The sequence below is a fragment of the Gorilla gorilla genome, chromosome 10, assembly GCF_029281585.2.
Source record: "Gorilla gorilla gorilla isolate KB3781 chromosome 10, NHGRI_mGorGor1-v2.1_pri, whole genome shotgun sequence".
Classification (NCBI taxonomy): domain Eukaryota; kingdom Metazoa; phylum Chordata; class Mammalia; order Primates; family Hominidae; genus Gorilla; species Gorilla gorilla.
The window spans coordinates 114,013,625-114,036,546 of record NC_073234.2 but is presented as its reverse complement, the minus strand read 5'-3'; the positions used below and the strand labels follow the sequence as shown (position 1 = coordinate 114,036,546).

Sequence of the window (22,922 nt, the reverse complement as noted above, 5' to 3'; positions counted from 1 at the left end):
ATAGATAGATAGATAGATAGATAGATAGATAGATAGATAGATTCTAGGAATTGGCTCACATGATTATGGAGGCCAAGAATCACACAGTCTTTCATCTGCAAACTGGAAAACTAGGAAAGCCAGTGGTTTAATTCAGAGTGAGTCTGAAGGCCTGACAACCAAGGAAGTGATGGCGTAAGTCCTCGTGCAAGACCAAAGGCCCAAAACCAGGAACACTGATGTCTGAGGGCAGGAGAAGATAGATGTCCCAGTTCAAAGAGTAGCAAATTCACCCTTCTGCCTTTTTTCTATCCAGGCCCTCAATGGATGGGATGATGCTCATCCACGTTAATGAAAGTGATCTTCTTTATGCAGTCTACCAAGTCAAATGCTAAGCTCTTCTGGAAACACTGTCACAGACACACCCAGAAATAATGTTTTACCAGCTATCTGGGCATCCCTTAGCCCAGGCAGCTTGAAACAAAATTATCCATCACAACTGTAGATAGAGATGGAGACAGGTATAGATTACAAAGAGCCACAAGGAAAAGGAGTGAAGGATGTTTATTATCTTCATTGTGATAGATATATGTCAAAACTCATCAAAGGGTACACTTTTTAAATTTTTATTTATTTTTATTTTTGAGACAGGTTCTCACTTTTTCACCCAGGCTGGAGTGCAGTGGTGTGATCATGGCTCACAGCAGCCTTGACCTCCTGGACTCAAATGATCCTTCCACCTCAGCTTCCTGAGTAGCTGGGACTACAGTCTCAAGCCACCATGCCTGGCTAATTTCTTTTTTCTTTTTTTCTTTTTTCTTCTTTTTTTGGTAGAGATGGAATCTCCCTATGCTGCCCAGGCTGGTCTTGAACTCCTGGGTTCAAGTGATTCTTCTGCTTTGGCCTCCCAGAGTTCTGGCATTACAGTATACACTTGAAATATTTGTGTTTATACGTGTAATCTCTCATCAATAAATGTTTTTAAGTACACTATAATAACCTAAAGTAAACCCACACAGCATTAGCCCCAGTTTCAAATGCCTAGCGTGAAGGATATCCAGATCCACAGAGCTGGTCACCTCAAAAATAAGAGTTTATGAATTCTGTGTGTTTGTTCTTGTTGTTGTTGTTGTTTTGAGACAGGGTCTTATTTTGTTGCCCAAGCTGGAGTGCAGTGGCATGATCATGCCTCACTGCAGCCTCTTGTCTCCTGACCTCAAGCAATCCTCCCACTCAGCCTCCTGAGTAGCTAGGACTACATGAATTCACCACCAACCCTAACTACTTTTTTAATTATTATTTTTTTTTTTTTTTTTTTTTTTGGTAGAGATGAAGTCTGCCTATACTGCCCAGAGTGGTCTCGAACTCCTGAAGTCAAGCAATCCTCCTGCCTTGGCCTCCCAAAATGCTGGGATCACAAGTGTCAGCCACTGTGCCTGGCGACTTTATGAATTCTTTTATTTTTATTTTTTATTTATTTATTTTTGTTTTTTTGAGACGGAGTTCCGCTCTTGTAGCCCAGGCTGGAGTGCAATGGCACGATCTCGGCTCACTGCAACCTCCGCCTCCCGGGTTCAAGTGATTCTCCTGCCTCAGCCTCCCGAGTAGCTGGGATTACAGGATTGCGCCACCATGCCCAGCTAATTTTTGTATTCTTAGTAGAGACGGGGTTTCACCATGTTGGCCAGGCTAGCCTCGAACTCCTGACCTCTGGTGATCCACCCGCCTCAGCCTCCCAAAGTGCTGGGATTACAGGCACGAGCCACCGCGCCGGGCCTCTTATATTTTTTTTGAGAGGGAGTCTGGCTCTGTCGCCCAGGCTGGAGTGCAGTGGTGCAATCTCGGCTCACTGCAAGCTCCGCCTCCTGGGCTCACGCCATTCTCCTGCCTCAGCCTCTCCAGTCGCTGGGACTACAGGCCCCCGCCACGACGCCCGGCTAATTTTTTTGTTGTTGTTTTTAGTAGAGACGGGATTTCACTGTGTCAGCCAGGATGGTCTCTATCTCCTGACCTCGTGATCTGCCCGCCTCGGCCTCCCAGAGTGCTGGGATTGTAGGTGTGAGCCACCATGCCCGGCTGAGTTTATGAATTCTTATATCAGAGTGGCTCATCACCAATCCTTGGGCTTTTTGCCATGGAAAAGTTAACTATGTACTCTGACTTGGTTCACCTTCTCCAAGCTATTGCCAGGAAATATTTCGTATGTTCTGTCTTATTTGAAAAATTGATAGCCAGGAACAGTGGCTCATACCTGTAATCCCAGCATTTTGGGAGGCTGAGGCAGGCAGATCACTTGAGCTAATGAGTTTGAGACCAGCCTGGCCAGCATGGTGAATTTCAGCTCTACAAAAAAAATTAACCAGTGTGGTGTGCATCTGTAGTCCCAGTTAATGGGGAGGCTGAGGTGGGAGAATCGCTTGAGCCCAGGAGGTAGTCTGCAGTGAGCTATGATCTGCACTCCAGCGTTGGCAACAGTGAGACCCTGTGTCATAAAAAAAGAAAGAAAAATTGAGTCATTATTACCAGAAACTTGTGTAGTAGTCAGGATCCTCCAGAGAAACAGAAGCAATAGGATGTAGGGGAAGAGTGAGAGAGAGAGGTTTAAGGAATTGGTTCACATGGATTATAGAGGATGGCAAGTCCAAAATCTGCAAGGTGGGCCATCAGTCTGGATCCTCAGGGAAGAGCTGGTGTTGCAGTTCAAGTCTGAAGGCAGAATTCCGTCTTGCTTGGGTGGGAGTTGGGGGATCACTCTTTTGTTCTATTCAGGCCTTCAACTGATTGAACGTGGATTGCCACTCACATTATGGAGGGCAATCTGCTTTACTCGAGGTCCAATGATTAGAATGTTAATCTCATCCAAAAAAACACCCTCATGGGAACATCCAGTATAATGTTAAGCCAAACGTCTGGACATCATGGCCCAGCCAATTGATGGATAAAATTAACTATCACACCTTATCATTGTCTCACCCTTTTAAAGAAGGCTATGGGATATAGCTTACTTGTGAAATAGTTATCTCACCTATGGCCTGTCTCAGTTCCACCTCTGTCTAGTATTCAGACACTGAGGTTACAAGTACATCTAGAACAGGTTGATCAATATTCCGTGTCCCATTACTCGTGTCCACTCATGGGCCCATGACTCTGGTTCTGCCTCTGGATAAATAGCAGATAGTTTTACCCTTAGTTGTTTCATTCATTTGTTCAAAAACATTTATGAATATGTGTAGAATGCCAGGGTAGGTGCTTCAGTGGATACACAGTGGGCAACTACTAGCTATCATCAAGTGTTCCCTGATTTCACAGGACTTACAGTCAGCCACAACGGGGGTTAGTCAGGGCTCTGTTTTTTTTTGTTTTTTTTTTTTTTTTTTGAGACGGAGTCTCGTTCTGCTGCCCAGGCTAGAGTGCAGTGGCACGGTCTTGGCTCACTGCACTCCGCCTCCAGGGTTCACGCCATTCTCCTGCCTCAGCCTGGGAGGAGTAGCTGGGACTACAGGTGCCCGCCACCATGCCCAGCTAATTTTTGTATTTTTAGTAGAGACGGGGTTTCACCGTGTTAGCCAGGATGGTCTCGATCTCCTGACCTTGTGATCCGCCCGCCTCGGCCTCCCAAAGTGCTGGGATTACAGGCGTGAGCCACCGTGCCCCGTCGACAGGGCTGTTTTGTTGTTCTTGTTGTTGTTTGAGGTGGAATCTTGCTCTGTCGCCCAAGCTGGAGTACAGTGGTGCCATCTCAGCTCACTGCAACCTCTGCCTACCAGGTTCAAGCAATTTTCCTGCCTCGGCCTCCCAAGTAGCTGGGATTACAGGCACACACTGCCACACCCGGCTAATTTTTTGTATTTCAGTAGAGACGGGGTTTCACTGTGTTGCCCAGGCTGGTCTTGAACTCCTGAGCTCAGGCAAGCCACCCGCCTCGGCCTCCCGAAGCACTGGGATTACAGGCGTGAGCCACCGCGCCCAGCCAAGAGCTCTGGTTTTAAGAATCAGCTCATGAAAAACAGAAAGAAAAAACAGGCAGGGCATGGTGGCTCACCTGTAATCCCAGCACTTTGGGAGGCAGAGGTGAGGGATCACTTGAGTTCAGGAGTTCAAGACCAGCCTTGCCAACATGGCGAAACCCTATCTGTACTAAAAATACAAAAATTAGCTGGGTGTGGTGGCAGGCGCCTGTAATCCCAGCTACTCGGGAGGCTGAGGCAGGAGAATCGCTTGAACCTGGAAGGCGGAGGTTGCAGTGAGCCAAGATTGCGCCATTGCACTCCAGCCTGAGTGACAAAGCGAGACTGCATCTAAAAAAAAAAGAAGAAAGAAAAAAGAGGATTTCTTATAAGTATCTCACCAGCATCCCCCCAAAAGAATTGTGGTATAACGCGTCCTCCTGGGATCTGGAACAAACGGCCAGCGTCAGTAGAGGCACTTTCTCTACCTCAGGAGCCATGTGATCTCGGGAGTTGTTCCTGTTTCTCCGTAGACCCACCTCACTCTGCCAACTTGCTTCCTCTGTGGGTCCCCATCGACCAAACGCCAAGCTTGAGAGGAAGTCTTTTTTTCATTTTTTGAGACAAAGTCTAGCTCTATCACCCAGGCTGGAGTGCAGTGGCACGATTTCGGCTCACTGCAACCTCTGCCTTCTGGGTTCAAGCGATTCTCCTGCCCCAGCCTCCCGAGTAGCTGGGATTACAGATGCCTGCCACCATGCCTGAGCTAATTTTTGTATTTTTAGTAGAGACGGGGTTTCACTGTGTTGGCCAGGCTGGTCTCGAACTACTGACTTTGTGATCCACCTGCCAGGGCCTCCCAAAGTGCTGGGATTACAAGTGTGAGCCACCACGACCGACCATAATCTTCCTTAAATGCATGTATAGCTCATATTTATTTAATGCTTAATATTAGAATTGTTTTGGTCTTTATTAGTTTGGTTATATTTTCGTGACCAGAAATATGTTGTAGGAACTTAACTCATTTATATCAACTAGGCTGTGGTAAAAATAGTTTCATTATTTGTGATTTCACTTAACGTAACAGTTCCCAATAACCTATTAACATCAAGTACAGTGACATTTTACCGTCAAACTTATCCATGAGTAAAAGTTGGGTATACCATATTTTCAGATGTTAATGCTTTCTTGAGATTTAGCAGTTTTAACCTTGACTAATATAGCCCTCTAGTGTTAAGATCATGGGTCTTGGAATAATGATATGGCCTGTCACATGAATTATTTTCCATCTTCAAACTTTGCAATACACTGTATTCTGCAAAGCAAACTGGCTGATTTGAACATCAAATTATTATTCACAGTATTAGGTAGGAATTATATCTTGTGTAAGAGACACATCCCCAAGGCTCTTTCATTCAGTATAGCAATACTTATTGACTATTGCATACTGCACTTCAGTGTCTATAAAAACACACATGAAAACTTTGGAATAGCTGCTTTCTAGGAAACTTGTCAGGTCACACCTTAATAACCAGGAGATTCATAAACCTTATCAGTGGTGAGGTTAACATCTCACGCACTTCTATGAACACCTCTGAGAATATGAAGTCAGGGCTGGCTTGTAAAAGACAAATGATTCAACACATAGTTTGAACTTTTATTTGTTTAATTTTTTAATTTTTACAAGATGCCGATAGTAGCTGGCTTATTAATGTACATTATTCTTTGATATTTCAGGAAGGCACAGTGTTCAACTGTGAACTACAGAGTCCCGTAAGTTTAAAATAACTTTGTTTCTCAACTATGTGATATCCAGGATTTTTTACAATTACTTTGAGATTTTTCCTCATCAGTAATGCAAAGAAAATTGCAATATGATTATACAATTTTTAAAAATTTTTTTAGACAGGTTATCACTCTGTCGCCCAGGCTGGAGTGCAGGGGTGTGATTGTAGCTCATTGCAGCCTCAAACTCCTGGGCTCAGACAATCCTCCTTCAGCTTCCTAAGTAGCTGAGATTACAGGCATGTGCCACCATGCCTGGCTAATTTATTTTTTGTAGAGAGAGGGGTCTCACTTTGTTGCCCAGGCTGGTCTCCAACTCCTGGGCTCAAGTGATACCCAGCCTGGGCCTCCCAAAGTGCTGGGATTACAGGTATGAGCCACTGTGCCCAGCCTGATATACAATTTCTTCTTGAGACAGTCTGGCTCTGTCGCCCAGGCTGGAGTGCAGTGGCACAATCTTGGCTCACTGCAACCTCTGCCTCCCGGGTTCAAGCGATTCTCCTGCCTCAGCCTCCCGAGTAGCTGGAATTACAGGCATGCACCACCATGCCTGACCAATTTTTGTATTTTTAGTAGAGACCTGGGGTTTCATCATGTTGGCCAGGCTGGTCTGGAACTCCTGACCTCAAGCAATCCGCCCACCTCAGCCTCCCAAAGCGCTCGGGTTTCAGGAGTGAGCTTTTGCACCTGGCCTGATATACAATTTCCGATGCTATAGAAGCAATGTATAACTCCTAATTTACTAGTGACTGCTATGCGCTTCATTAACATTACGCACATGTTGATCCCAAAAATCATATAGAAATGATACTTTTTTTTGAGACAGGGTTTCACTCTGTCGCCCAGGCTGGACTGCAATGGCGTAAACATGGCTCACTGTAGCCTCAACCTCTCGGGCTCAAGCAATCCTCCTGCCTCAGCCTCCCAAATAGTTGAGACTACAGGCATGTGTCACCACACCCCTTAATTTTTGTATTTTCTTTTCTCACTATGTTGTCCAGGATGGTCTCAAACTCCTGGGCTCAAGGCATCCTCCTGCCTTGGTCTCCTAAAGTGTTAGAATTACAGGCATGAGCCACTGTGCCCAGCCAGAAATGTTAAACTCACTTTATGGTTTCAGAACAAGGATCAAATAAAATAAAAACATAAAAAATAAAATATGGTTGGCCAAGTGTGGTGGCTCAGCCCTCTAATCCCATCCCTTTGGAAGGCCAAGGCAGAAGGCTCACTTGAGCTCAGGAGTTCAAGACTAGCCTTGGCAACATAGCAAGACCTAATTTCTGCTAAACATAAAAAATATTAGCCAGACATGGTGGTCCACACTTGCAGTCCCAGTTATTCAAGAGGCTGAGGTGGGAGGATCACTTGAGCTTGGGAGATCGAGGCTGCAGTGCGCTATCATCGTGCCACTGCACTCCAGTCTGGCGACAGAGCAAGACCTTCTCAAAAATAAAATACGGTCGAAACGGCCAGACAAGGCAGCTACCTGTAATCCTGGCCGCTTTAGGAGGCTGGGGAAGGAAAGTTGCTTGAGGCCAGGAATCCGAGACCAGCCTGAGCAACAGCAGAACCCGGCTATGAAAAAACAGGAGCAAGTAGTGGCACATCCCAATTGTGTCAGCTAACTGGGAGGCTGAGGCAGGAGGATTGCTTGAGCCCAGGAGTTCAAAGCAAGAACCCTGTTCTCTACGGAAAAAAAAAAAAAGTCAAAACATTTCATAAAACTTTCACACAATGGAGGTTTAGTTAAGCTGTTACTCTTCTGTTCAATTTTGTTGCACCTATCAGAAGGCATAATTTCATAAAATCAGGATTCCTTGGCGTTTTAACCACTCTCAAAATATTTGATCCTACTGGAAGTTACTATGCAATGCTATCTTGTCCCTGAATCAACATAATTCAACTATCAGTTTCATATATATATATATATATATATATATTTTTTTTTTTTTTTTTTTTTTTTGAGACAGAGTTTCATTGTTGTGGCATAGGGTGGAGTGCAATGGCGCAATCTTGGCTCACCACAACCTCCGCCTCCCGGGTTCAAGTGATTCTCCTGCCTCAGCCTCCTGAGTAGCTGGGATTACAGGCATGCACCACCACTGCAGCTAATTTTGTATTTTTAGTAGAGACAGGGTTTCTCCATGTTGGTCAGGCTGGTCTTGAACTCCTGACCTCAGGTGATCCACCCACCTCGGCCTCCCAAAATGCTTGGTTTACAGGCATGACCTACTGCGCCTGGCAGTTTCATGTATTCTTACTCCACTGGGTTCTGCTTTATAGTATTGACAGTAGACATTTCATTAAATGAAATGTAAAAAGAACACCAATACATATATATTAAAATTTTCTTACTAGAATCTTTTAGTATAATTTAAAAACCTGAAATGAGAATTCGCATCACTTTAAGTGGGCCTCTTGGATTTTGAGGATGAAGTGGCTTTCTTTCAGAAATAGCTTTGAACTGTAACTCTAGTAACTACAGATGGCAGGCTCCATAGCTTGAACACAGCATATTTTGTATCAATGCCCACAAATAAAACCTATTGTAACTCTTAGGAAATAAAACTTGAATCCTGATTGGCAGAACTGCCTCAGTGAGGGCTGGCTGAACTGCATACCCAAAATGTTTTAGATCTACGGTCCACTTTCATGTTGGCTGGACTAATGCGTTTCTACTTGCTCCTCTTACATGTTGACTGACATTCCTCTCAGGAAGAGGTGGAGACTATGTTCCTTTTTTCCTGAATCTGGGACTTGGTCTCTGAGACATCACTGTTGTAACCAAGAGCATGGTAAAAGGGATGTTATGTGATATTGAAGGATAAGTCCTAAAAAGCCAACTCTGCCAAGCTCTCCTGGAGCCCCAAAATACCACCTAAGTCCACCTGCCCTGAAGCCACCATGCTAGAGACTTTGGGGAAAGACTATACCACTAATAGTGAAAAGCACAGAGCATCCTTTCAGCTCAGAAGTGAAAAGCTTCATGAGACTCAGAACCAGAAGAGTCTGGTACTCCCGAGTACCTGAACTCAGATACTCCCGAGTTCTTCACCCACAGAAAAGCGTATCATACACCATTGATCTTTGGATGCTTTGCTAACATAGCAAGAAATAATATACAGTTGATACTGCTAAGCACCACAGCCACCACTTGGTTGGGTTCAGAAGACATCCTACTTTACCTTTTTAAAGTTTGGTCCAAATTTGTACCTACAACTCTTCCTTTTTTCCTGCAGCACAGGTAAAATGTTGGAACCTTTAACAAGTTCAGGCAATGATGATATAAAGAAGTTAACATGCAACTAGCTGCACTGGCTTCTAAATTTGAGTTCACTGACCTTACCATGAGTTTGTAGTAACATTTCTCTCCAATCTCTGAAAAAGTTTTTCTCTCCAGGCCATCTGTACGCTTTATGTAGGGACTGTTAACCAACCCACGTATTACACATAAGGACTCTAGGTAAAATCTAGTGTTTGAAAAACAGCATGTTATATATTATACTAAGTTTTTGGTTTTTTTTCCAGTGGTGGGCTGTCATTACAAAAGATTGAACTTTTATATACTTCCCAATCAAACTTAAGGGGAATCTAAACACAAAAACTAATTCACTTTCTAGGAGCTCTTTAAAAATTGGCTTAAACCTACAATCCAATCTCGTATCTGAGTATGATGGAATGCTTTTTCCCCAGTGGCATTCATGTAGTTCAGCTGTCAAGCAGTACCTTTCTTAAAATACCAGACTGAAAATAGTTTAATTTTCTGTAAAAAGTCAGAGCCAGGCACGGTGGCTCATGCCTATAATCCCAGCACTTTGGGAGGCTGAGGCGGGTGGATCACCTGAGCTTGGAAGTTCGAGACCAGCCTGACCAACACAGGGAAACCCCGTCTCTACTAAAAATACAAAATTAGCTGGGCTTGGTAGCGCATGCCTGAAATCCCAGCTACTTGGGAGGCTGAGGCAGAACAATCGCTTGAACCTGGGAGGCAGAGGTTGCAGTGAGGCGAGATCGCGACACTGCACTCCAGTCTGGGCAACAAGAGTGAAACTCCGTCTCAAAAAAAAAAAAAAAAAGTCAGATCTGTGTGAAGAGAATTAGTGTACCTGAAAATTGTTTTCAGCTGTCAATCACTTTGGTCCTTTACTATCATTCTAAGAATCAGCCTAATTTGGTTTACCTTGTCTTACAAATAAGGATTAGCAAAGTCACCAACACAAAAAAAGTGTAGTACATGCTGCAAAAATGTAAGTATACACTGACATTTACTTGCCAAAATAACCACAAATGACTACACATATTTAACTATAATTAAATCAAGTTTTTAGAAATTTAAAGTCTGCTTCCCTAGAAATACAGGAACTTTGTGTGATAAAACTTGAGGCATATGACAATTTCTGAATAGCAACTGGAATATTCAACCAACAATGGTCAGCTTTGTATTTTTTCCTTAACTTATATACTTCATTCTTTCCAACTATTTTAAAGCTAAATCTTTTTTAAAAAAGTTTTTAAAATAAGTCACAGGCAAATCATGAAGAGTTGGGTTTATTTCAACAGTAAATTTGAAACTCTTGCCTTAAGCAAGAGTACTACAGTAATTATATCAGGAATAGACAATTTCCTACACTGTCAAATATATAAAAGTTCCTTTTGCACTTTCTTCAACACTGATCAACAAGCAGATTCAGTCCACATTTGCTTTGATCTATCTACTGAGTTAACCCAAGCTTCTTCTTCAGAGACTCTGGCATCTCGGGTGGAGGAGGGCGAGGGAGTCTGAAGTAGACCTTCACGGAGTCATAGATAAACCACTGTAGTGCAGTCAGGGTACCAATCATGATGATACGGGCAAACAGTCCCTTCCATACACCTGGTTCAAACAGGAAACGCAAATGAAAAAAATGCAACATATCCAAAACTGTTGTTCTTTCTTTCAAGAAAAAAACATCATCCTACCTTTAAATCCAAGTCTCTTGAGGACCAGAGAAGCACTGCTACCTTTTTCTTTATTCAACACAGATACCACAGAATCAGCAGGGTGAGAAACAATTGCACAAAAGACTCCAGCTGAAAAAAGATAAAGGATCCCATACAGTGCCAGTTAAAAACAAAACTTCACAGAGCCAATAATCATTTTTATGATTTTAAAATAATATTTTTCTAGTTCTAAAATAAAAATCAGACTCAGGGTGACACGGGTATAGTTATCAAGCTGTCTATCCTATGTAAAACGGAACAATCTTTTAAAGTTTTTCAGATTTTATTCAACACTTTCTGTATAAAATTCTTAATAAACAACAAAAAAATGGTGCAACAGTAAGATCAATACATTCCCAAGCCTAATAATGACATCCCATAAAACAGCCCTTTTAGGAACTAGTTAGCAAGTATTTATGAATCCTAAAAAGCACATAAAATGTTATGGGAAGATAAAACTGCTTTATAGGCCAGGCACATCACCTGAGGTCAGGAGTTTGAGACCAGACTCGTCAACATGGTGAAACCCCATCTTTACAAAAATCAGGCCAGGCGTGGTGGCTCACGCCTGTAATCCCAGCACTTTGGGAGGCCGAGGCGGGCGGATCACCTGGGGCCAGGAGTTTGAGACCAGCCTGGCCAACATAGTGAAACCCTGTCTCTACTAAAAATACTAAAAATTAGCCGGGCGTAGTGGCAGACGCCTGTAATTCCAGCTACTCAGGAAGCTGAGACAGGAGAATCGCTTGAACCCAGGAGGCGGAGGCTGCAGTGAGCCAAGATTGCGCCACTGCATTCCAGCCTGGGCAACAAGGGTAAAACTCCATCTCAAAAAAAACAAAAAACAAAAACAAAAATCAGCCGGGCATGGCGGTGCATGCCTGTCCCAGCTACTTGGGAGGCTGTGGCAGAAGAATCACTTGAACCCAGGAGGAGGAGGTTGCAGTGAGCTATTATCACGCCACTACACTCCAGCCTAGGCAACAAAGCGAGACTATGCCTCAGGGAAACCAAAAAAACAAAAACATTGCTTTATAACCTTTGGAATATTTTTCCCTCTCAAAAAACGCCAATAATGGCAATGATTATTTGTTCATAATCTCAGACAAGTGTGTTCTCAGTAATTCGTACCTATGTAACCTGCTATAAATGTTACAACCAGCTGCTCTGGCTTTGAACATTCACTGCGGGGCTTAGGAACCACAAACTTGTACAGTGCTTCAACAGTACGTTCAAAGCAGGCGAACTTCATCATGGTGTATGGTATCTGTCTCATCCAGAGAGGAGCAACCCCCTTATAGAATCTAGGAAATCAAGAGACTTGTTTTACACAGTTGCATATACTCATCTATCAGAGACTGTCATTATTAACAGAAATGTCCGCACACGAGTCAAGTCCTGATAGTAACAAATGGCAGCATAAATGCATGTCATTTCTATCAGAACGTTAGACTAACATGCAGGTATATTTCTCTTACATGCCAATGACTCAAGCACCTTTGACTATACAACCAAAAAAGTTGCTGGATGTTTCTTTGACTGGAACCACAAGAAACAAGAAGTTTACAAGTGGAACTCAGTTCAAGATTCATCCACAAAGGTGGATCTAAGGAAGCATGTTGTGGTCATGAAAATTCTTAACTGTGAATAGATCACAAGGATACTAACAAGCCCTCCCTAAAAAAGTTAATAGTAAATGTTTAGGCCAAACATCAAGTCATTTGTAGACTGACAAATGGTCCTTACTCTAGGCAAAAAAAAAAAACTCAGTCGAGGGCTCAAACCATGTTAACTTATCTTTACCTCTCAAGTTTATGTTCTACATACAGGTAAATAGATATTAAATGTTATAATAGTCTTTTTAAAAAGTCTGGTAGGCTTAATACTAAAAAATGAAGTTCACAGCCGGACGCGGTGTCTCACGCCTGTAATCCCAGCACTTTGGGAGGCCAAGGCGGGTGGATCACCTGAGGTCAGGAGTTCGAGACCAGCCTGACCAACATGGAGTCTCTACTAAAAATACAAAATTAGCCAGGCGTGGTGGCGCATGCCTGTAATCCCAGCTATTCAGCAGGCTGAGGCAGGAAAATCACTTGAACCTGGGAGGCGGAGGTTGCGGTGAGCCGAGATAGTGCCATTGCACTCCAGCCTGGACAACAAGAGCAAAACTCCATCTCAAAAAAAAAAAAAAAAAAGAAGCCGGGCGCGGTGGCTCACACCTGTAATCCCAGCATTTTGGGAGGCCGAGGTGGGCGGATCATGAGGTCAGGAGATGGAGACGGTGAAACCCCGTCTATACTGAAAAATACAAAAAATTAGCCAGGCACGGTGGCAGGCGCCTGTAGTCCCAGCTACTTCGGAGGCTGAGGCAGGAGAATGGCGTGAACCCGGGAGGCGGAGCTTGCAGTGAGCCTAAATCACGCCACTGCACTCCAGCCTGGGTGACAGAGCAAGACTCTCTCTCAAAAAAACAAACAAACAAAAAAACCCCAAAAAAAATGAAGTTCACTTAAAATAAGTACTTTCATAGTATAAATTTTTAAGTGTTTACTTACGCTTTTAGGCCTTCTTCCTTATACATTTTGGGAGCTGCATCCCTCAAAGTGTTGGCATAACCTGGCTGGGTTTGAATTCGAACCTTAGCAGCTTCCATAGGAGCCAGGGCAATGTCAGCAAAGAATTCAGCACTGGCAGAGGCAGCCAAATATAGTGATGTGCGCCAGAGATAAGTATTCTCCTAAAATCCAAAACACAAGGAAGGGACGTGAATTGCTGTTGTGTTGGTTTTCAATTGAAGTGACAGTTCTAGAAAACAACTAAGCTTCAGACATTTTATAAAGTAACACACAATGATATGGAATATATATGTGGTCTCTCATAACCTCATTAACAAAATCCATAACTATGTGAACAATGTGAATATTCAAAAAATATCTAGATGCCATGTACAGTTAGCCCCGGAACTACGCAAAGGAGTCCCAGAGCCCTTCTCTAAAAAACTCAAAATCCAACTTACTTAGAAAACAAGATAGTATATTAAAAGGAGAATTGTAATTTAATGAAATACATTTATCAACCTGTCTCTGCTGACACAGGCATACGATTTAAAACAAGTTGCTCACTTTGTAGGACCATTTTCTTCAGTGCTAAAATAAGGCAGGACAGACAAAAATCTAAGAACACTCGGAAAATCTTAAACACTCGGAACATTCAATTTTTAAGTTAATTACATACCTCTCCAAGCATATTGCTATACAAGACTTTAAAGACTTCATAAAAGCCAAACTTGCAGAGTCCCTGCATGGAGTAGCCAAGGAAAGTCGGAGCCCATCCTTTAGCCAAACCACGAACACCATCCTCTTTAAGTGTAACTGAGAATCCGTTAAATATGCCCTTGTACTTCTGGGGGTCCACCTTTATTTAAAACAAGAAAAAAAAATTAAATGCACCAAACAGCTAACATAAAAATTTAATCTCATGATTATTCTTGTTTGGGTTCCATAATAAATTTCAGCAACTACACAAAAGGTAACTACAGTAGTTCCTGCCAGGCACCATGGCTCACATCTGTAATCCCAGCACTTTGGGAGGCTGAGGCAGGTGGATTACCTGAGCTCAGGAGTTCAAGACCAGCCTGGGCAACACAGTGAAACCCCATCTCTACTAAAATACAAAAAATTGGCCGGGCATGGTGGCGTGCACCTGTAATCCCAGCTACTCGGGAGGGTGAGACAGGACAATCGCTTGAGCCTGGGAGGCGGAGGTTGCAGTGAGCCACGATGGCACCACTACACTCCAGCCTGGGCAGCATAGCAAGACTCCATCTCAAAAAAAAAAAAAAAAAGAAATACAGTAGCTCTCCCTTATCCAAGAGTTCATTTTCTGTGGCTTCAGTTATCCAAGGTCAACTGACATCTGAAAATATTAAGATATTTTGAGTGAGGAACTACATTCATATAACTTTTATTAGTTTATGCTTATCACTGTTTATTATTGTTCATTTGATTACTTTTATAAATAGAAACTTTTGTACATTAAGGTCTACCTTTCTCTGTCAAACTTAAGTCTTGGAGTGATAGTTAAGAGGGTAAAATTTCAACAAAAATACGTAACAAAACTGATTCTTAAGAGATTTCTTACCACCCAACTCCTACTACTTTTTTTTGTTTGTTTGTTTTTTCAGTCTTGCTCTGTAGCCCAGGATGGAGTGCCACGGTGTGATCTCAGCTCACTGCAACCTCCACCTCCCAGGTTCAAGTGATTCTCCTGCCTCAGCCTCCCGAGTAGCTGCGACTACAGGCACGCCACCATGCCCAGCTAATTTTTGTATTTTTAGCAGAGATGGGGTTTCACCATGTTGGCTAGATTGAGTTCTGATCTCGAACTCCTGACCTCAAGTGACCCACCTGCTTCGGCTACCCAAAATGCTGGCATTCCAGGTGTGGGCGACCATGCTTGGCCCACCTCCTACTTTTTAAAAGCTACTGTCTAGATAATAGATATAACTGTATTCCTAACATATGCTAGTTCTTTAAGTAGCTTATAGCATAAAGTTTTGTGAACACTAAACAAACTAAACACAAGTTAAAAAAAAAAAGCACATAAACTAAATTCACTTCAAGAGACATGCATAACATGTTTTAGCAAAGGTACATTTCATATCCATTACATTAACTAATGGGGGGGGGGGAAGCTTATCTATTTCCGCCAGTACTAGAAGGGATGGTATACATCACCTTCCCCTCCCTCCTAATATTTCAAATTCATTTCTCTTTTAGGTAAGTAGACTTCTAATCCTGTTTGGAACAAATAAATTTTCGATGTCTTGTTTTTGTTTCAATAATCTTAATTACAAGATATTCAAATTATTTAAAAATGTTATGTAAATATACAAGAGGGTAATCTGACAAAATTTTCATACTAAGATATTAAGAGCACTTTAAATAAATCTACATGTACTCTTTGCCTTGGTCTTATTAGTAGATAAAGGACATTGTTACTTCACATAATACACAGACTTGTTTACCCACTCCAACACATAGGTGCTTGTAAAATGACTATTTGGGGCACTAGTAAGCTTGAAGAACTCCGCCCAGAAGTGAAGAGCAGCAGCAAAGAGCCATTTACAGCCAGACTCTAAGAGTGAATAATTTACTCAAACAATAGAGGCATTTATTGGATTTAAAACACTAGTCAAAAAAAAAATAAAAAAATAAAAAAAATAAAGCCCACAATTTAAAGAAATTCTATGTGGTTTCCTACTGAAGTTTCTAGCAGTTGTGATGTCTTCAAATTCTCATTTAAGATTTTATTTAGAGTTAAGTCACATGAAAGATACTTTCAATGTTGTCATCTCAATACAAACCTGCATACGGCATTTCACTAAATCCAGGGGAACCACAGCAGTGTGTGTCAGACCACAACTTAAGACCCCACCAAAGCCACACAGTGCATAATACTTCGCGGAGCCAAATTCACAACTGTACTCTGTAGTAAGAGAAGACACACCATGCATTTTAATATAAAACTCACGTTACTGGTCATAAACTTACCTCCTGGACAGTTAGGTTTCCACACAGCTTGTTAGATGACTATATCTTATAACTTAACAGTCAGTCATGCTTCAATATGCTCTAGTCCAGCATGCAAAACAAACCTGCATTCTGCATTTAACCAGATCTAGAGGAACCAATGCTGTATGTGTTGTGCCACAGCTAATAATTCCTCCAAGTCCACAAAGGATAAAGAATCTGCCAGATCCATAGTCACAGCTATACTGCTCTGTTTGATTGGAAAAAAAAAAAAATCAAGTAAGTATTTCTTCAGAGATGACTAAGGCCACTGGAATGAAAGAAAATGTTTCCCTGTGAGATACTATTACCACAGCTGAATAGCTTTGGCCACAATTAAGTGGCTTAAAAAAAAATTCACTGCCAAATTCAGATCATTTAAAAATTATGAGGGTTCTGTATCTGATACTATTAATAGCTCGTATTCTGCCATATTAATTTTTTTAAAAGTTTTCTACATTAACGGCTTTTACAATTAAAGTCAAACTTCAAATTATTAACCACTGGTAAGAGCACACTTCAGAGTACAAACGAAACTCAGAAAGATCACTCGACATGTAAAAGGCTTGCAAACAACTTCAAAGTTTATCCCAGCCACTAACCAATACTAACACCACTTAAGAACTTCTGTAACATAAAAACAGATACGCACAAATTCCTGCAGTCAAATACATTTAATACACAAATAATGTTAGCTTTAACTTTTAAACTGAACGACAGATAGTGCAAATAAGGACTCTTTATCTATACTAAAGACATAACAGAAGCACATGAATGATTTAAAGAAAAAAATCTTTCGATTTTACAGGCACAAGGTAGATAACATTCTTAGGACTCCTACAATTCGGTTTTCAGGTTTCTCTGTATGTACACACTTCACTAGGATTTAAAACACACACAACTAAGTTAAAGCTGGGCCCAACCACCAAGAATCCCAAGAGATAATCACACCAAAGGGACGCCCACCAATTATCTCCTTTCTATTGCCTATGTAGGGCTGCAAGCTGCCTCCTCCAGTCGCACGAAAACAGGACATCTAGTTATCTCATATACAATTAAGTGCAAAAATGACTGACCTGGCGTCGACAAATATAAAACTTAGGAAAGGACTATTTTTAAGAAAACTAAGGGCAAATCAAAGGACAGGTAATATAGTTAGTAGAACTGTGGGTGGCCAGTAGTTTCGGGAGGAGACTTTACCCAGTACTTAGTTGGCTGACCAAGCGAGCTCACGGCGGAGAAGGAGCTAGTCACGGCCTCTCTTCCCTCGGGGACACGGAGGTCACGAAGGGACACAGGGCCTCAGCCCTTCCACGCCCTTGAGGGAAGGCCAAGGATCTGACACCCGCCTATGGTGGAAAAGGCCGATACCCCAGGGCAAGCAACTGGGCGCCGTCCTACGGTGCAGCGGGCTGGACTCGTCCTTCCCTGTCCTCCAAGCCGGGTCCAGGCCTCAAAGGCTGGGCGGCCCACAAGTAGACCATACGACTGTATTGGGCAGGGTCTGATCTCACCTTCCACGGCGGCGGCTGCCAGGTTGCGAGGGCGGCGGGGCTGGCCCGTGGGCCCTGGGGAGCTGCTGCGGAGGTCCCCGAGGCCATCGTGCACCAGCTGCAGATGTGGCGTGTTGAAGGGGTTCGCCCGCGCCAGGTGCGCCACGGACGAGAACATCTTTCTAGGAGAGGAGGGAGCGACGGTTAGAGGACAGGCAAGGCGCCGGTTAACGTTACCGGCGCCCCGGAACCCCAACCGGGGCCTTTTCCTTCCCGCCTCCACGCCCTTGAAGAGGTCACGGCGGCCTTCGAAAGAGGCTGCTCCCGGCTGGGCCCACCGCCAAAGCAGCGGCCCCACAGGGGCTCTGGGCTCCGCTCCCCACACCCGCCACAGGAGAAGGCCCTGCCACACTCACTCCCTAAGATGGCGATCACACAACCACTCCCTTGGAAAGGTTGCGGCTCACAGAGGCCGGACGTCCTCCGGGCCCTAAGATGTGTGCCCTTCGCGCGCCGTCGGCGGGACGCACACAGCGCGTCACTGCAAGTACGCGTCGCCCATTGGTGGAGAAGAGCGCCGAGCCCGTAGCGTCATCGCGTTCTCCTAGCAACCTTATTCCCGCCCCTGCCCGCCCCAGCTCTTCCGCCCGGCTTGTGCGCAGGAGGATTCGTTCTGCGCAGGCGCGCGTTCCGGGTCTATGTTTTTTGAGAGGGGTCGGGCTCGGGCTCTTACTCTGTTCGCTTTGTCCCTTCACCTTCAGGTGTCTCTCCTTGACCACGGGCTTCAGTTCGCTTCACTTAAGTGAATCACAGTATCTAGTAGTCACTTAAAAAACAAAACAAAACACGAATGCTTGATAATATATTTAGGTGTTGGAGTTAGAACATCACTGCAGTACTTTGTGTCACAACTTCTGCCATTACAGTACTTTTTAAAATAAGTTCCATCTATTGACATTAAACATAGGTATGTCTGTATTTTTCATCAGACTCCCGGAGAATATTTTAAAAAGAAATGTGCAGCAAGAAGTCTTACGACAGCTTGCCGCGTTATCACAGTAATCTACAGAACACGTTGAAACATTGAACTCCTGAGATGTTCCGGCGATGAACTACTGAAAGTGACTGATAGCAGATTGTGCGTGTGTGTGGTTAATACATTTAGGAAGCTTTCATTAGATTCAGCTCAACAGGGAGGGGCGTAGTTTAGTTGGGGAGAGTTTAATAGGGATTCAACCTGTTAGACTTCTGGCTCTTATATTTTCCAAGCTCTTGACAAAGTAACCTTGGGAATTTACTTCATCTCTGTGTACCTGTTCCTTAGATGTAAGATAGGGGTGGGACTGGCCTCATAGGTTCACACTGGTACAGTCACGCATGGCCTTACACTTCATTTAATGCTCTGCTGTGATTTTGATTTTTTTTTTTTTCTTTTGAGATGGAGTCTTGCTTGCTCTGTCGCCCAGGCTGGAGTGCAGTGGGGCGATCTCAGCTCACCGCAACCTCCGCCTCCCAGGTTCAAGCGATTCTCCTGTCTCAGCCTCCGGAGTAGCTGGGACTACAGGCATGCACAACCACGCCCGGCCAATTTTTCTATTTTTAGTAGAGACAGGGTTTCGTCATGTTGGCCAGTCTGGTCTCGAACTCCGGAGCTCAGGTGATCCGCCCACCTCGGCCTCCCGATGTGCTGGGATTACAGGCCTGAGCCACCATGCCCGGCTTGAAATTCTTAATACATGTATGAACAAGGGGCCACGCTTTTTTTAGTTTGCACTGGACCCTGCAAATCAGTGTCTGGTTCTGGATGGGAGTAATACTTACCTTGCAGAGTCTATGACAACTCAATGAGATAATGTCTAAAAGTCTACAGAAGATGTTACCTAAAAAAAGTTAGCATTGGCCGGGCGAGGTGGCTCACGCCTGTAATCCTAGCACTTTGGGAGGCCGAGGCGGGCAGATCACGGGGTCAGGAGATCAAGACCATCCTGGCTAAGACGGTGAAACCCCGTCTCTACTAAAAATACAAAAAATTAGCCGGGCGAGGTGGCGGGCGCCTGTAGTCCCAGCTACTGAGGAGACTGAGGCAGGAAAATGGCGTGAACCCAGGAGACAGAGTTTGCAGTGAGCCGAGATCACGCCACTGCACTCCAGCCTGGGCGACAGAGCAAGACTCCTTCTCAAAAAAAAAACAAAAACAAAAGTTAGCATTGAGGCTGCGGCATCACGGCACTCTCTAAGCAACCCTATCCCAGACCCAGCCCTTCTGGCCCAACTAAAGTCCTACAGTCCCAGGAAGAATTCCAAAGTGGAGGGCACAGGAAGGGAAGTAGTGACAGATAAAGTTAAAAAAGTACACTAGCACCTGATTGTCCAGGGCCTCACATACCAGACTGAGGAGTCTGATCTTATGTGGACAGTGGTAGTCACTGAAGGGTCTGGACTTTCTCTCTCTCTTTTTTGGTTAATTCAACTTTATGGTGCTTTTCTAATTTAAAAATCCTTTGTCATGAAAAAGTCAAATATTATGTAAAAATATATGACTTTAGTGAATCTTCCTATTCCCTTCCCCCAGCACCGGGTAATACTGTGACCCTATGCTGCACATTTTTTCAGCTGGAACAGCTGGTACCCTTCACCATGGGGCTGCACATGCTTGTGGCCCAGAACTCACAGAAGTTGATCTAGAAGATACAGTGGTAACTGAAGGAGCTGCAGGCCCAGCTCCTACCCCATGTGGGAGCTGGTGACCTTCAGAATGTAATGACTGTTGCTCCACTTCTGCCTTCCAAACTGCACACATTTCTCTTGTAGCTAGCTCTAACCCAAAACTATGCAGGGAAAGGAATCTAGGAAATGTGGTTCTAGCCTAGCTAAATTGACATGGTAAAAAAAACACCACTGGGCTTTGCAGACACCGCTGCCGCCAGGAGCCCTGTGCTATCAGCCATGGTCAACCCCACCGTGTTCTTTGACATGGAGCCCTTGGGCCGCATCTCCTTTGAGCTGTTTGCAGACAAGTTTCCAAAGACAGCAGGAAACTTTCATGCTCTGAGCACTGGAGAGAAAGGATTTGGCTATAAGGGCTCCTGCTTTCACAGAATTGTTCCAGGGTTTATGTGTCAGGGTGGAGACTTCATATGCCATGATGGCACTGGTGGCAAGTCCATCTACGGGGAGAAATTTGATGACAAGAACTTCATCCTGAAGCATACAGGTTCTGGTATCTTGTCCATGGCAAATGCTGGACCCAACGCAAACAGTTCCCAGTTTTTCATCTGCGCTGCCAAGACTGAGTGGTTGGATGGCAAGCATGTGGTCTTCGGCAAGGTGAAAGAAGGCATGAATATTGTGGAGACCATGGAGTGCTTTGGGTCCAGGAATGGCAAGACCAGTAAGAAGATCACCATTGCTGACTGTGGACAACTCTAATAAGTTTGACTTGTATTTTATCTTAACCACCAGACCATTCCTTCTGTAGCTCAGGAGAGCACCCTCCACCCCATTCGCTCGCAGTATCCTAGAATCTTCGTGCTCTCAACTGCAGTTCCCTTTGGGTTCTATGTTTTCCTTGTTCCCTTCCATGCCTAGCTAGATTGCAGAGTTAAGTGTATGATTATGAAATAAAAACTAATTAACAACAGCAACAAAAAAAGTACCAGAGTCTATCGGTTGTCAACATGGCATCAATGAACACCTCTTGTAATCATATTTAACTTCCAGACAAAAACTAAAGAGCGAAATCAGACTTCTACCTAACATGAAGCAGCTGTCCCTTGGACAATTGTGAACAAGCTAATTCTACCCAAAAGAGGATACAAAATCCTTTTATCCGTCTTTAGGTGATGTTATTGCAGCAGGTATGGACTAAGACAAGGGGGTTGGCCTCCTTAACATTCAAGAGGCTCTCGGCCTCCAACCTGACACAAGTAGGGAAATTGCCTGAAGGACCATAACTCTCCACTGTGGAGATTCAAATCTGCCTCCCGGGTTCAAGCGATTCTCCTGCCTCAGCCTCCGGAGTAGCTGGGATTACAGGCACGCGCCACCATGCCCGGCTAATTTTGTATTTTTAGTAGAGACGGGGTTTCTCCATCTTGGTCAGTCTGGTCTCGAACTCCCAACCTCAGGTGATCCACCTGCCTCAGCCTCCCAAAGTGGACAGTAGGTTTTAAGAAGAATCAGCAGATCCCACCAGGCAACCACCTCAGGTGAGGCCATTACAGATTTCACAGGGACAAGGAACCTAACCTCCTCAGACAGGAGAGGAAGGGCTTCTTTGACTGACAAGGAGGCTCAACAGAATTTAGGGGTTCTGGCTGGGCGTGGTGGCTCACGCCTATAATCCCAGAACTTTGGGAAGCCGAGGTAGGTGGATCTCTTGAGTCCAGGAGTTAAAAACCAGCCTGGACAACATGGCAAAACCCTGTCTCTTAAAAAAAAAAAAAAAAAAAAAAAAAAGCCAGGCATAGTGGCATGCCCCTGCAGTCCCAGCTATGCAAGAGGCTGAGGAGGGAGGATCACTTGAGCCTGGGAAGCAGAGGTAGCAGTGAGCCGAGATCGCGCCATTGTACTCCAGCCTAAGCAACAAATAGAGATCTTGTCTCAAAAAAGAAAAAAAAAAGAATATGGGGGTTCATGGTCCTAGTGGTATCATAATCTGCCCAGGTGTCACTATTCCAAAATTTTGGGTCTCAAAACATTGCCCTAACTTTAAATACTATGAGATTGGGAATTCAATTTGCATTGTAATTCAGAATTAGATTTTGAGTTTGATTTTTAGAAAGTACAATCTTGCAGATACAGCAAAGCAGTCAAGGCAACCAGGTGCGGTGGCTCATGCCTGTAATCTCAGCACTTTGGGAGGCCAAGGTGGACGATCACGAGGTCAGGAGTTCAAGACCAGCCTGGCCAAGATGGTGAAACCCTGTCTCTACTAAAAATACAAAAATTAGCTGGGCGTGGTGGTGTGCGGCTGTAGTACCAGCTACTCAGGAGGCTGAGGCAGGAGAATCGCTTGAAGCCAGGAGGCTGGCAGAGGTTGCAGTGAGCCGAGATCACACTATCACACTCCAGCCTGGGCAACAGAGCGAGACTCCATCTCAAAAAACAAACAAACAAAAAAAGCAGTCAAGGCTTTCTGGTCCTTTATCTGATGTTGAACTGAGAAG

General features: G+C 44.0%; 2 protein-coding genes and 1 non-coding gene across 6 annotated transcripts; 1 reads left to right on the top strand and 2 right to left on the bottom strand.

The window, feature by feature from the left end:
• Positions 1–10,243: 10,243 nt before the first annotated feature.
• Positions 10,244–18,381, bottom strand: SLC25A3 (solute carrier family 25 member 3). Of its 4 annotated transcripts, none has more exons than XM_019038361.3 (8): positions 18,171–18,381; positions 17,776–17,936; positions 16,057–16,178; positions 13,926–14,105; positions 13,247–13,428; positions 11,823–11,995; positions 10,671–10,781; positions 10,244–10,584 (listed from the first exon to the last, which is right to left on the bottom strand). In XM_019038361.3, exons 2-8 carry the CDS (start codon positions 17,930–17,932, stop codon positions 10,424–10,426), a joined length of 1,086 nt encoding a protein of 361 aa, XP_018893906.1. In that variant the 5' UTR covers positions 17,933–17,936; positions 18,171–18,381; the 3' UTR covers positions 10,244–10,423. The 4 variants fall into 4 exon arrangements, with proteins under 4 accessions (XP_018893906.1, XP_018893907.1, XP_018893904.1 ...); XM_019038362.2 differs by having other exon boundaries at positions 17,776–17,932; positions 18,171–18,299; XM_019038359.3 differs by lacking the exon at positions 16,057–16,178 and adding an exon at positions 16,348–16,472 and having other exon boundaries at positions 18,171–18,295.
• LOC115930341 (small nucleolar RNA SNORA53) lies at positions 12,067–12,312 on the bottom strand. Its single transcript, XR_004066979.1, has one exon. It is a non-coding gene; the product is annotated as a small nucleolar RNA SNORA53 (small nucleolar RNA).
• Positions 18,382–20,688: 2,307 nt separating the features above from the next.
• On the top strand, positions 20,689–21,359 carry LOC101135138 (peptidyl-prolyl cis-trans isomerase A-like). The gene has a single exon (XM_055358870.1). The coding sequence runs from the start codon at positions 20,701–20,703 to the stop codon at positions 21,181–21,183; it is 483 nt and encodes a 160-aa protein (XP_055214845.1). The 5' UTR covers positions 20,689–20,700; the 3' UTR covers positions 21,184–21,359.
• Positions 21,360–22,922: the final 1,563 nt, after the last annotated feature.